Raw genomic sequence first — 13,235 nt, forward strand, 5'->3', positions numbered from 1 at the left:
CCTCGCCGGCCAGCTGGGATCGAACCGGCGCTGCAGAGGCTGAGGACACCACAGTGCAGCGCTCAACCGCCTGCACCACCAGAGAGGCCCGGTTTTCTTTTGTTTTGTTTTTTAAGCAATTTCAGGATTAGCGCTCGTCACATGAACACAAGAAAAAGAGAGAAGGACTGGAGAAATGAAGGTGAACACCTGGAATGATTTCCATGATGAACAATAGTGTCTAATCTGTTCAAGGAAGGAGGTGAGGATACAAAGGTAGTTGTAGCATCCGTAGATTTTGAGTCTTGGCAGAATCGAAGTTTTGAAGTTGAGCACTGAAGGGAATGACCTAGAAAGGTAGGGGGTGGTGGGAGAGCTGTAAGTTTAAAATTGAGATATAGAGGGATTACAATTAGTGTTAATGAGAAGATACAAGGTGTGAGAATGGAAATGAGGTTGAGGTAAAGGTGATCCCCAGAAGAGAGTGATCTGCTAGGTCCTGCACTGGAAGAATCATTTAAGAAACCTGAAATCTCCAAGAATTATGACAATAGGAAGAAAGACAAAGGACCAGCACCACAGGGGTCTATAGGTGACTGAAATGGATGCGTGCTCGGCTCTTCTGTAATGACGTAATATTTAAAGCACTACTGTTAACGGGAGGACCGACTTTCAAGAGGTGTGGTCCCTTAAGGGCCCGGAAGGGGGACAAATAGAAGGTGGGACCCGGTAAGGGGGGGGGGGCTGGGCTCCCCTGTGAGTCTGCGCAGGAGGGCGGGGCGGGGCCAGGCTGGGGCGGGGCGGGGCCTCGCGGGGGCGTAGTCTGCGCTCGGTCCGGCTGCGGCTTGCGGCTGCGGCTGCGGCTGCTGCATGTTCATCTGAGAGGAGGGAGGCCGAGGCCTGGGCCAAGCCCGGAGCCGCCGCTCGCCGGAGCCTCCTGGAGCCTCCGCGCGGGCTCAGCTTGGGGTCGGGCTTAGGCCCGGCCCGCCGCGGAATCCAGGACCCAGGCTGCACGCCCGAGGACCAGGCCGGACCAACCATGGTGAGGGAGCGGGGCCTGCCGGAGCCCAGCCGCCGCCGCCCGCCACCCCGGCAGCCGAGGGCCTGCCCCTCCCTAGCCCTGGGGTCCCCTCTTTGCCCCGCCTTTACCTCATCCCTTGTTACTGCTCCACCGCGGTGACCCGCTCCTTCCCCGCCGTCCCCGGCCACCTGCTGGGTTGACACCGTCCTCCCCCGCCCCCATGTTCCCCCCCTCCCCTGTGACACCCTATTTAAAATCATCCTAGTGACGGCTTCTTTCTTGTTCCCCTGACTCCCCTCCCCCCACAACTCCCTGTCCTTTAACCCGACTGTCCCTTTCTCCTCTACCATTTTGCCTTTTCCTCTCTTTGGGGCTCTCTACTCCTTACCCCCTTTTTGCTCTTTGCTCTCCTTTCTCACCCCCTCTCACCATTTTATTTTCACTGTCCCCTCCTCTCCCCGTCCTTTCTCCCTTTCATCTTCTACCATCCGTATTTCCTCTCCCCCCTATCCTCGCCCCCTAGCTCTCACAGCTGTCCGCACTTGCCTCTGCTGGCTTCAGGGGACCTAAGCAGAAACAGTTTGAGGGCGATTTGCTTCCCTAGAGCTGTAGGGCAGGCAGATAAGATTTGTAGGCTTTATTCTGCCCTTTTATTTTTGTAGTTGGGGAAGGAGGGAATTGGAGAGAACATCTGAGCGTGTTCTGAAGTGATGGCATGAACATGGGGGTGAGGGCCAGATTGCATAGTATCACCTTGTAAGATAAGCCTTTTGATAGATACAGCTGAACATGTTTTGAAATTTGTGTTTATTTTAAGCATCTTTTAATGTGAGGTAATTTAAAATTTCCAGTTTGGGAAATTTAAAAAATATTTGTTTTCAGGTTTGTCTGGTACTCAGAACAATGGTTTGTTTTTGTTTGGAGAAGAGACGAGGGCATCTGAACACTGAGAATCAGCTTGGCAGTCAGATGGTGAAAGTCTTTTTAATACCTTCTAATACCTTCTTTGTTTTGCCCTCTCTGCCTTTAGTTGAGAGAACCTTATTAATATTAGCAGATTTTCTCCTGTTTCAAGATAGATTGAGGCTTCAGTGGGCTTTTCATTGAGCTGGTTTATACATGATTTGCAGTGCATTTAATGAAAACATTGTCTCATCCTATGTAGCCATCTAAATTTTTGGTCTGCGAGGAATAAGACATTCTAGTCAAAATTAAGTCCTGGTAATCATGTTCTCCTAGGAGATTAGTCAATTTCTATTTTTCTCCTATTGGTTTCTTAGGAAAGTGGTTTATTATGAAACCAATCTGTGAATTTTCCTTAACTCATTGACTGTGTTTTTAATTTGTCATTCTCCTACAACAGCCTTTCACATTCATGACCCAACACATTGTCATTGTGTGTTAACCTGTTTCTCCTGGTGAGAAACAGGCAGCAGCTGTGCCATTCTTACTCCCCCTTGTCAGGCTAAGTAGGTGTTTGAATGATTTGCTCAAGGTCTCATTTTCCTATCTGATAAGTATAACCATAAACCGAAATTTGAGGCAATCGTGGACTACACAGAAAGAGTGTAGTGAGAATTTCATTTTTGGTGCAAAAAGCAAATTTAGTAAGATGTCTCTTCAAAATACAGAGTTGTCCTACTTAGATACCAGATTGCTAGATTTCTGAAGAGGTGGCTCTCCCACTCAGGATGAAGAAATGAGTACAGAGGAAGAAGTTATAAACTCCTTTTTGGGCATTTAGGATCCATCAGTGTCATTCCAGTTGGACCTGAAAGATGAATAGGATTTATGCAGGTCCTTTTGGGAAGGGAAAGAATACTTGGTTGTGAATGTAAATAGAAAGTAATAGGATGCTCTGGGCAGGGTGGTGGTGTTGAGGAGTACTGGGGGTTGCGGGTGTTCCCAATAGACTATGGTAGAGGATTATGGATGCCTTGGTAGAGGGTGTGGTGGTGTGTAATACATCTGAAGAGGTGTGATCCAGTACTTCTGAATCATATACAATGTTGTAAATTAATGTTACCTAGATTAAAAAACAAACAAGTAATTAGCATGTGTTACAGAAAACAGGACTACCTTTATGTATCAGTTTAGCAATCAGATGGTCACTGGGAGGGACATGGGAATGAGCATAGGTAATTGGAAATGAGAATAGAAAGATGTATTAGGCATGGTTTAGACTTTGCTTCCAGCCAACTTGATTTTTCCTTACTTGATAAAACACACACAGAGTAAGAGTGTATGTATGGGTCAAAGAGAAAGCAAACTATTAGCTTATTTTGAGAATGATCTGTATAGACTAATTCTTTTGTTTTCCTTGTGCAATGTATTTAAGTAGGCGCTCAGTAAATAGAACTGCATGTTATAAAGTTTTTTATTTTATTTTAAAAAATACTTCCTTTCTTGTGTTTTGAATAGTTGAGATCTATAAGACAGGGGCTCTTAAACATGAAGCACAATCACTTGAAGAGCTTGCTGGGCTACCACCTCAAGAGTTTATTAGGCCAGGAATAGGGTCTGAGAGTTTGCATTTCTAACAAATACCCACATTAATACTAATGTTCCTAGTCTGTGAACCTCATTTTCAGAACCAGTGGTCTAGGATATAGTGCTTTTTTTTTAAATTCATCTAACATTCTTTTGAGTGCCACTGATTATGTTGACATTGGGGCTATCACAGATAGTAAAGTCTCTGCCTTGTTTTGTATGTGAACAATATAAACATCAAACAAAACAAGGTAATTTTAAATGTGAAGAATGCTAAGAAAGGAAAAATTGTGGGATATGGTATAGGATAGTTAGGGTTGGCCTCCAAAGAGGATCTTAGTTTCAAGAAAAGAACTAGGGCCTCCCTGGTAGTGCAAGGGGCTAAGCACAGCACTGTGAAGTTGTCCGCAGTCTCTGTAGCTTCAGTTCCGTCCCCCAGCCAGCCAGGGAGATACCCACGTGGTGCAGCAGACCTCTCCTGACTCGCCCGCTACTCCCCTCAGCAGTGTATTTCAATCAGTCTGCCTGTTCTGTTCCCCACTTTGTCTCTGGTGAATCCTCTCACCCCCCACACAATTCTTGTATGCATAATAAATAAAATCTTAAAAAAAAAGAAGAGAACTAAAGGATTAAATTAATAGAGTTGAGGGCCTCCCCGGTGGCGCAGCGGTTGAGCGCTGGGTTGTGAAGCTGCCCGCGGCCTCTGCGGCGCCGGTTCGATTCCCGGCTGCTCCCCGGCCACGGGAGGAGGGTCCCACATGGCGCGCAGACCTCTCCTGCCACCCGCTGCTCCCCTCAGCAGTGTACTTCGGTCCTTCTGCCTGTTCTGCTCCCCGCTCTGGCTCTGGTGAATTCTCTCACCCTCCCGCACTTCTGACTGTACCCAGTGCATGTATAAATAAACAAACAAACAAATAAATAAATAAATAAAATATGCCTCTATAAAAAAAAAAAAAAGAATTAAATTAATAGAGTTGAGTTGTGAAAAACCAGATAGAAGGGATAATGCATGCAAATGATCTGTGGTGGTACTCTCTTGCCTGCTTAACTCTGGAGTTTTCAGCTCAGCAAACTAAGGAAATTCCCACTTGTCCTGTCTACTACTCAAAAAAAACTAAGTCACATCCTTCTATTATGTAGCTGTCTTTCATAGAATACATATCAATTGTAATTATTTATTTCTTGGTGCGATTATGTTTATCTCTACTCCCAGACTATAAAAATCACTGATATAAGAGATGGTTTCTGATCATCTGCTAAGGGCCAGGTCCTGTTCCAGGCTCTGGGATTACAGTGGCTAAAAAGAAAAACATGGGGGGGGGGCCTCCCTGGTGGTGCAGGCGGTTGAGCGCCACACTGTGAAGCTGTCTGCAGCCTCTGCAGCATAGGTTTGATCCCGGCCTACTGGCCGGCGAGAATCCCACATGATGAAGCAGACCTCTTTTGTCTCACATGCTGCTCCCCTCAGCAGTGCATTTCGTTAGTCTGCCTGTTCTGTTCCCTGTTCTGTCTCTGGTGAATCCTCTCATCCTCCCCCGCATCTGGCCTATACCCTGGTTCTTGTATAAAAATAAATAAATCTTAAAAAAAAAAAAAAAGAAAGAGAAAAAGAAAAACATGGTCCTTGGAGAGTGGGAATAGACAATAAATAAATAAATAATAAATAAATAAAATAAATAGTGAGAAATAATTACACTAAGAAGAAATTAAGATATATGGTGATCTTGTGTATTGGAAACTTTTTTAGGTGGCGTGATTAGGCAGCAACAGAATAACTAATATTTATTGAATGTGGCTATATGTAGGCCCTGTTTTAAGTAGTTTGCAAATTTTATCTCATTTAATCCTCATAGCAATCCAATGAGATAAATACTAGCAGCATGAAGATAGAGACCATGTTCATTTTACTCATTGTATCCTTAATACCTGTGTAGAACCTAGTGCATAATAAGTGCTTGATAAATACTTGTTGAATGAATGAATGACTTTGGGGATGGTCAGAAATTCAAGGAGGCTTTGTTAAGGAGGGGCGTTTAAATAGGGGATTTTGCCAAGGGAGGTTTTATTGGGTAAGAGTTTTGGAAAAAGCCATTCCTGGCAAAGAGACTAACCTGAACATAGAAGATATGGAAGAACAAACCTTCTTAAATACCTTCAATTATGTTTATACTTGCATGGAAGTCATCCTGTATGTTAAAGGCATTTTCTTATACATCCCATTTGTTTCTCACTACCATTTTGTGATAGTCAAGGTAAAGGATTAGCTTCATTTTTACAGATAAGAAAACTGAGAAGTTGATTTATTTTTCTTTTTTTTTTTTTTTTTTTTAATAGAGGCATGTTTTATTTATTTATTTGTTTGTTTGTTTGTTTATACATGCACTGGGTACAGTCAGAAGCGCGGGAGGGCGAGAGAACTCACCAGAGCCAGAGCGGGGAGCAGAGCAGGCAGAAGGACCGAAGTACACTGCTGAGGGGAGCAGCGGGCGGCAGGAGAGGTCTGCGCGCCATGTGGGACCCTCCTCCGGTGGCCGGGGAGCAGCCGGGGATCGAACCGGCGCCGCAGAGGCCGCGGGCAGCTTCGCAACCCAGCGCTCAACCGCTGCGCCACAGGGGAGGCCCGATTTATTTTTCTTAAGGTCACTCAGCCACTAAGTAGCAGAGCCAGGACTGACTGATTATAAACCCAGTGCTTTTTCCATTGTTAACCCACCATCTCTGTTTACCAAATTATATTTCAAAACTCATATTAGTAGTTAAGAGGTAAAATAATGCTAACGTGTCTTTTGAGTTAGTTATTTTCGTGATCATCTATTGAGTGACTGTTGACCTGATTTTTTGTTTTGTTTCTTGTAATAATTTTATTACATGAGCTAAGAGGAAATGGAAGGAGATTTATTTACCCTTCTAGGTCTTGATCTTTTCTGTGTAGAACTCTAACTCCTTACCCTTTACCACATAGCCATTTGCCACAGATGACCAGGTCTTAAAGTGATACCAATGAGAAGCTGGTCTTACCTGAATTTTTATTTGGCATCTAGGGATCTCTAAAGAGTAGTTGGTGATTTTTGAAAAAGAAAAATAATTCCCCACAGTTCACATGTCAAATAGTTCAATGTATCTGTATTCTTAAGCATATTATATCTTTATTCTTAGTCCTACTTCCTTTTTCCCCACCTGTAAAATGATTGTGTTTGGAGAAGCTTGGATCATAACTAAGGTTATATAAGATGTTTATTTCTGGGAGTCTAACTTGGTTGAATCAGTAGTAGAAAATACAAGGATGGGGGAGAGGGGATATAAACCATAAGCTACAAAGATAATTCCTGTGAAACTACTAAAATGAGTAAAAAATTGCTCAATATTTGAAACTTCTTTTTTTTAAGATTTATTTTATTTTTGCATGCAAGAGCTGGGGTACAGGCCAGAGGTGTGGGGGGTGAGAGGATTCACCAGAGACAGAGTGGGGAACAGAACAGGCAGATCAACTGAAATACACTGCTGAGGGAAACAGAGGGCGAGACAGGAGAGGTCTGCTGCACCATGTGGGTAGCTCCCTGGTGGGAGCTGAACTTGTGCTGCAGTAGTTGCTGATAGCTTCATAGTGCTGAGACTTAACCCCTTGTGCCACCAGGGAGGCCCAATATTTGAAATTTCTTATACCCATGAACTCATATGACACTTGTTTGACTTTCAGTTCCATTCTTTAATTTCAAGTATAGACTTGGGACTTAATATTTCTCTCTGAACAGAAGTATTTTAAATAAAGATGGGAATATGCTTTATTTACTGTAAGATACTGTTATTGGCATCATTCATTAAATGTATTTTTCCTTGTTATTAATTAAAAGAGAGCTCTCAATGCTCAGTGGTTTTGAAATTCACAAAGTCTGCTTTGAGGAATTAAGGCAATCTTAATACCTTTTATATCAGATAGTTTCCTGAAGTCATGACAGGTGAAGAAATAAAATGAGTTTCAAAAGAGAAGTTATCCATCTAATTATTTACTAATTCATTCAACAAATAATTTATTGGACGCATATTATTTTGTTTCAGTTCCCAAGTATAAAAGATGCCCCATCCAGGGCCTCCCTAGGTGGCGCAGTGGTTGAGCACAGCCTCTGCAGCGCTGGTTCAATCCCCAGCCCCCAGCAAGGGTCCCACATGTTGCACAGACCTCTCCTGCCCCGCCCGCTGCTCCCCTCAGCAGTGTATTTCGTCAGTCTGCCTGTGCTGTTCCCCGCTCTGGCTCTGGTGAATTCTCTCACCCTCCTGCGCTTCTGACTGTACCCAGTGCTTGTGTAAATAAATAAATAAATAAATCTTTAAAAAAAAAAAAAAAGATGCCCGATCTATAAGGATCAATTTTATTTTTTTGTGGTACCAGCGGAAGTAAAAGCCCTAGTCCATCCAGTGGTAGACCACAATTGTGATATGTCAGTCAATTCCTGTGTCCCCTGCCTTCACACTTGGTAGAAATGGGCCACTGCACGGAATGTTGAAAATTTTCTTTGTCATGACCCTGGCCATCTAGCAAAAAAATGAAGCTTTTAAATATGAGACAAACCAACAAAATAGGTAAAACTGAGTCATGGAGAGTGACTGGGAATGACTGACTGAATGCTGTGTAGATTATGAAATACATTCCAAGGAAGGAAAGTATAAGAAGGCAAAAAAAAAAAAAAAATTAAGAGTGATTAAAAGGAAGTGATGAAAGAATTTAGGAAGAGCTCATAAATGTCAATATGCGATTCCTCAAAGATAGACTGTGAACTTCACAATCTGAGTAATGAGACCTCTCTCTTGCTTAATTACAAGGAAATATATGGAGGATAGTAACAGTGTCATACAGTAAACAAAGCATATTCACACCCTTTATTTCATTTTATTTTACTAAGAACCTTATTAAGTAAAAAAAAAAAAAAAAACCCACAAATTTCATTTTATAGATAAGCTGAGCCACAAAAATAAAGTGACTTCTCCAGAATCATTGTGGTTAAGAAGACTATGAGACCTACAATTTTAATGAGGGATATAAGTAGTGATCCTCTTTGTTGTCAGTATGGTAAGGAATTTAGTTCTGAAGAAATGTAAAGGCCAACCAGAAACAAACACACACACACCCCAAAAAAACCCCATACTACTATAAGTGTATCTGTGTCTTATCTGGAAGGGCGGGAGATATGAAAAAGGATTGAGCCAATTTCTTGCTGTTAGAAATTAGTACCTGTCCATTTTTGGACTGGATTATTTTCTTTGTTTTTGTTGAGTCTCATCAGCTCTTTGTAGATTTTTGTGATCAGTCCTTTATCATCAGTGTTGTGTGCAAAAATTTTCTCCCAGTTGGTAGGGTTTCTCTTTGTTTTGGTTATTGTCTCTTTTGCTGTGCAGAAGCTCTTTAATTTGATGTAGTCCCAGCTGTTTATCTTTGCCTTCACTATCACTGCTTTGGGCGATGTGTCTGTAAAGATGTCTTTGAGGTGCATGTCGTGTAGTGTTTCGCCTATATTTCCTTCTATGTATTTTATGGTTTCAGGTCTTATGTCTAGTTCTTTAATCCGTTTTGAGTTGGTTTTTGTGCATGGTGTGAGGTAGTAGTCAAGCATGTAGCAGCCCAGAAAAGCTAAAAAGAAACTTCACCGAAGAGGAAATACAAATGGCCAACAGGCACATGAAAAAATGTTCAACATTACTTGCTATCAGGGAAATGCAAATCAGAACTACAAGGAGATACCATCTTATACCAGTGAGAATGGCACATATTAAAAAAACTAACAACAACAAATGTTGGTCAGGTTGTGGAGAAAAAGGAACTCTCCTGCACTGCTGGTGGGAGTGCAAACTGGTCCAACCACTATGGAGAGCTGTGTGGAGATTTCTGGACCTACTAAACATAGAGCTTCCATATGATCCAGCAATTCCACTCCTAGGTATTTACCCAAATGACACAGAAACATTAATTACAAAGAGCACCTGCACCCCTATGTTTTATAGCAGCACTATTTACAATAGTTAAGCTATGGAAACAACCCAAATGCCCAAAAATAGATGACTGGATCAAGAAGTTGTGGTACATATATACAATGGAATATTACTCAGCAATCAAAAAAGATAAACACATGCAGTTTGCAGCAACATGGATGGAGCTAGAAGGGATCATGCTTAGCGAAATAATCAGAAAGAAAAATACCGGGTGGTCTCACTCATAGCAGAAATTTAGAAAACTTAAATAAGAGATCAGGAAAAAGACTAATCAATACAAAGTAAAAATCAAAATCAATAAGCAACTATAAACCAGAGACACACCACGGGCCGGGGAGAAGAAGGACTAGAGTCAAAATAAGGGGGGGTGCAATTGTATGGGGAATATAACCACAATGAAAATGCATACATTGTGCAAAGATGAAAAATGATGTAAGAATTATATAAAATAAAATATTAAAAAAAATTAGTACCTGTTACACACAGTAGTAAAGTAGAAAGGCTGTTTTGAAGAGCTCGTCTACTCCTTTTTTTTTTTTTAAGATTTATTTATTTATTTATTTATACAAGCGCTGGGTACAGTCAGAAGCGCGGGAGGGTAAGAGAATTCACCAGAACCAGAGCGGGGAACAGAACAGGCAGACAGACGAAATACACTGCTGAGGGGAGCAGCAGGCGGCAGGAGAGGTCTGCGCGCCATGTGGGACCCTTGCCCAGTGGCTGGGGATCGAACCAGCACTGCAGAGGCTGTGGGCAGCTTCACAACCCAGTGCTCAACTGCTGCGCCACTGGGGAGGCCCTACTCTACTCCTTTTTTGCCGTCTTCATTGCCCCATGTCTCCAGGCGTCCCATGTTCTTCTAAGATATGTGATTCAAAAGCATGGAATCTGCTAATAGGTAGTTCATTTATTCACGTAGTAGATACTGAGCATATGTTCATATTCTATTGATCTATGTTTTTATATGAATACCATGATATTTTGATTACTGTAGCTTTGTATTAGAGTTTGAAATCAGAGGGCATAATGCCTCCAGCTTTGTTGTTCTTTCTTAAGATTGCTTTGACTATTTGGGGTCTTTTGTGATTCCATATAAAATTTAGAATAGTTTGCTCTGTTTCTATTAAAAATGCCATTGGAATTTTGATAGGGATTGCATTGAATATTTAGATTGCTTTGAGTAGTATGTACACTTTAGTAATCGTAATTCTTTCAGTCCATGGGATATCTTCCCTTTTATTTGTGTCTTCTTCAATTTTTTTTACCAGTGTCTTTTAGCTTTCAATGTTCAGGTTTTCACCCCCTTAATTAAATTTATTCTGAGGCACTTATTCTTTTTGATGCAGTTGTAAATGGGATTATTTCCTTTATTTCAATAGTTTGTTGCAGTATAAAAATAGAACAGATTTTTGTATGTTAATTTTGTGTCCTACAACTTTATTGAATTCCTTTAATATAACAGGTTTTTTTGGTAGTCTATGATTTTCTCAATATAATATCATGTGATGTACAGAGAGTGACAATTTGACCTCATCCTTTCTGATTTCAATGCCTTATATTTATTTTTTCTTGTTTGCTTGCTCTCATGTTGAATAAAACATGGCAAGAGTGGGCAAATACGTCTTGTTCCTGATCTTAATGGAAAAGCTTTTAGGTTTTTACCATTGAGTATGATGTTAGCTGTGAACTTGTCACATATGACCTTTATTGATTTGACGTATAGTAATCTCATATGATCCCTTGTATTTCTCTGGCATGAGTTATAATATCTCCTCTTTCATTTCTATTGTGAATCCTCCTTTTTTATTGATGGGTCCAGCTAAAGGCTTGTCAATTTTATCTTTTTAGAGAACAAGTTCTTGATTTCATTGATCTTCTCTACTGTCTTTTTAGTCTCTATTTCTTTTATTTCCACTCTGATTTATTTTTTCTCATGTCATACAATTAGTGTGCTGACATAACAAGGATTGAGGTAGGTACATCTTACACTATGACATGAACACCCATTCATTAGATTATGAGCCACAAAAGGATCTCTGCTCTGATTTTTAAATCTTTCCCTTGATCTTTTCTATAGATTTACCACAATACATACTGTTTAATTTAGAGGTACCTTGTAATCTATTAAAATAAATTTTCAGGCAGTATCATTTCTTATGCTTGTATATATGTAAAATTGAATTTCTGCTGCATATATAGTTTTTAATTTAGCTTTGATCAATATTTTATTATTTTCCCATAACATTAAAGTTATTCAGAAACATATATTGCTGCATAACATCTAGAGTTGATATGCCATATTTTTCTGACCATTTCTCTCAATTTTAGGCATTTGTGTGTGTGAGATTTATTGGGGAGGGGTCAAAAGAATTGTTTAATTTCGTTGTGTAAATAGCCTTTGTTAATATCTCCTTTCTTTTTTGTAAATTCGTGGATGAAGTAGTACTAGATGAAAATTTAGGGGTGTCTTTAAAAATCCAGAAGAATTGTGCCAATAGTATTTGAGAGGACCAATCTGGATAAAATGTATTTGAAGAATTCACAATGTCAGGATTATATCCTGTTCTAGAAAACACCATGTTAATCCCTCCCCCTCTACCCCAATTTAATAAATGGCTGCACTGTTCTTTCAGAATGGAGTTGTTTTTCTCATTTACCATAGGATTTTTTTTTTTTACGATTTATTTATTTATTTATTCATTTATTTATTTATTTATTTATTTATTTATTTATTTATTTATTTATTTATTTATTTATTTATTTATTTATACAAGCACTGGGTACAGTCAGAAGCGCGGGAGGGCGAGGGAATTCACCAGAGTCAGAGCGGGTAGCAGAGCAGGTAGAGGGTCCGAAGCACATTGCTGAGGGCATCAGCAGGCGGCAGGAGAGGTCTGCGTGCCATGTGGGACCCTCCTTCAGTGGCTGGGGAGCAGCCCGGGGATCGTACCGGCGCTGCAGAGGCTGCGGGCAGCTTCGCAACCCAGCGCTCAACCGGTGTGCCACCGGGGAGGCCCCTACCATAGGATATTTTTTTAAACCATTATTCAGGGACCATGTCATTTTGCCTGCTGTATGTGTGATGGTTAATTATAGGGTTTAGTTATCTTTTTGATTTCTCCCTGAGAGTTTCTCTGTTCTTATGACTCAGCTGTCACTACTAGAGGGTGATTTTAAATCTGTATGTTTAGCTCCTTTCTTTTACCAGAGCATCAGTTCCTTCATTTGCTTAAGCAAACTCTTCTTCACAAACTTCCCTGAGGAAATAATCCCTCACCTAGTCCTGGTATCAGTTTTGTCAGTAAGAAAATGAGAATATTAATCACTCTTTTTTTCCCTGAATTTTTATTTTGTCAATTTCAGATTTGCAAAAATAATATAAAGATTTTTCATGTAGCATCCCCAGTTGTTAGCATTTAATCCATGTGTGTATAGTGCTTTTCTTCTTTCTGCATGCAAACACACACATACACACACACACTCACACACTCACAGTCCCCCACCCCCTCTGGTTGAGTTATGTTTTTCTCTTAACTTCCCCTCCTCTACCCTTTTCCTTTCTTTACCTGGTGGTAATAAAAAGACCACGAGGGGCTTCCCTGGTGGTGCTGGGGGTTAATGCGCTCAGCATTGTGAGGCTATCTGTGGCCACTGCAGCATCCCTGGCCAGGGAGGTGACCCACATGGTGCAGAAGACCTCTCCTGACTCATCTGCTGCTCCCCTCAGCAGTGTATTTCAGTCAGTGTGCCTGTTCTGTTCCCC

At 41.0% G+C, this 13,235-nt stretch overlaps 1 protein-coding gene and 1 non-coding gene across 2 annotated transcripts in view; one reads left to right on the forward strand and one right to left on the reverse strand.

Moving 5' to 3' along the window:
* The first annotated feature begins 835 nt into the window (after positions 1-835).
* Positions 836-13,235, forward strand: part of ZYG11B (zyg-11 family member B, cell cycle regulator) — a 56,788-nt gene continuing 44,388 nt past the window's right edge. Inside the window, exon 1 of the mRNA XM_037498151.2 lies at positions 836-1,021. Coding sequence (XP_037354048.1) covers positions 1,019-1,021 — 3 coding nt within the window. The 5' untranslated portion in view covers positions 836-1,018. The remainder of the gene's footprint in view (positions 1,022-13,235) is intronic.
* Positions 11,407-11,506, reverse strand: LOC119237374 (small nucleolar RNA U13). Its single transcript, XR_005123310.1, has one exon. It is a non-coding gene; the product is annotated as a small nucleolar RNA U13 (small nucleolar RNA).

The sequence above is a fragment of the Talpa occidentalis genome, unplaced genomic scaffold (assembly GCF_014898055.3).
Source record: "Talpa occidentalis isolate TD23 unplaced genomic scaffold, MPIMG_talOcc4v2.1 talOcc4.9, whole genome shotgun sequence".
NCBI classification, from domain to species: domain Eukaryota; kingdom Metazoa; phylum Chordata; class Mammalia; order Eulipotyphla; family Talpidae; genus Talpa; species Talpa occidentalis.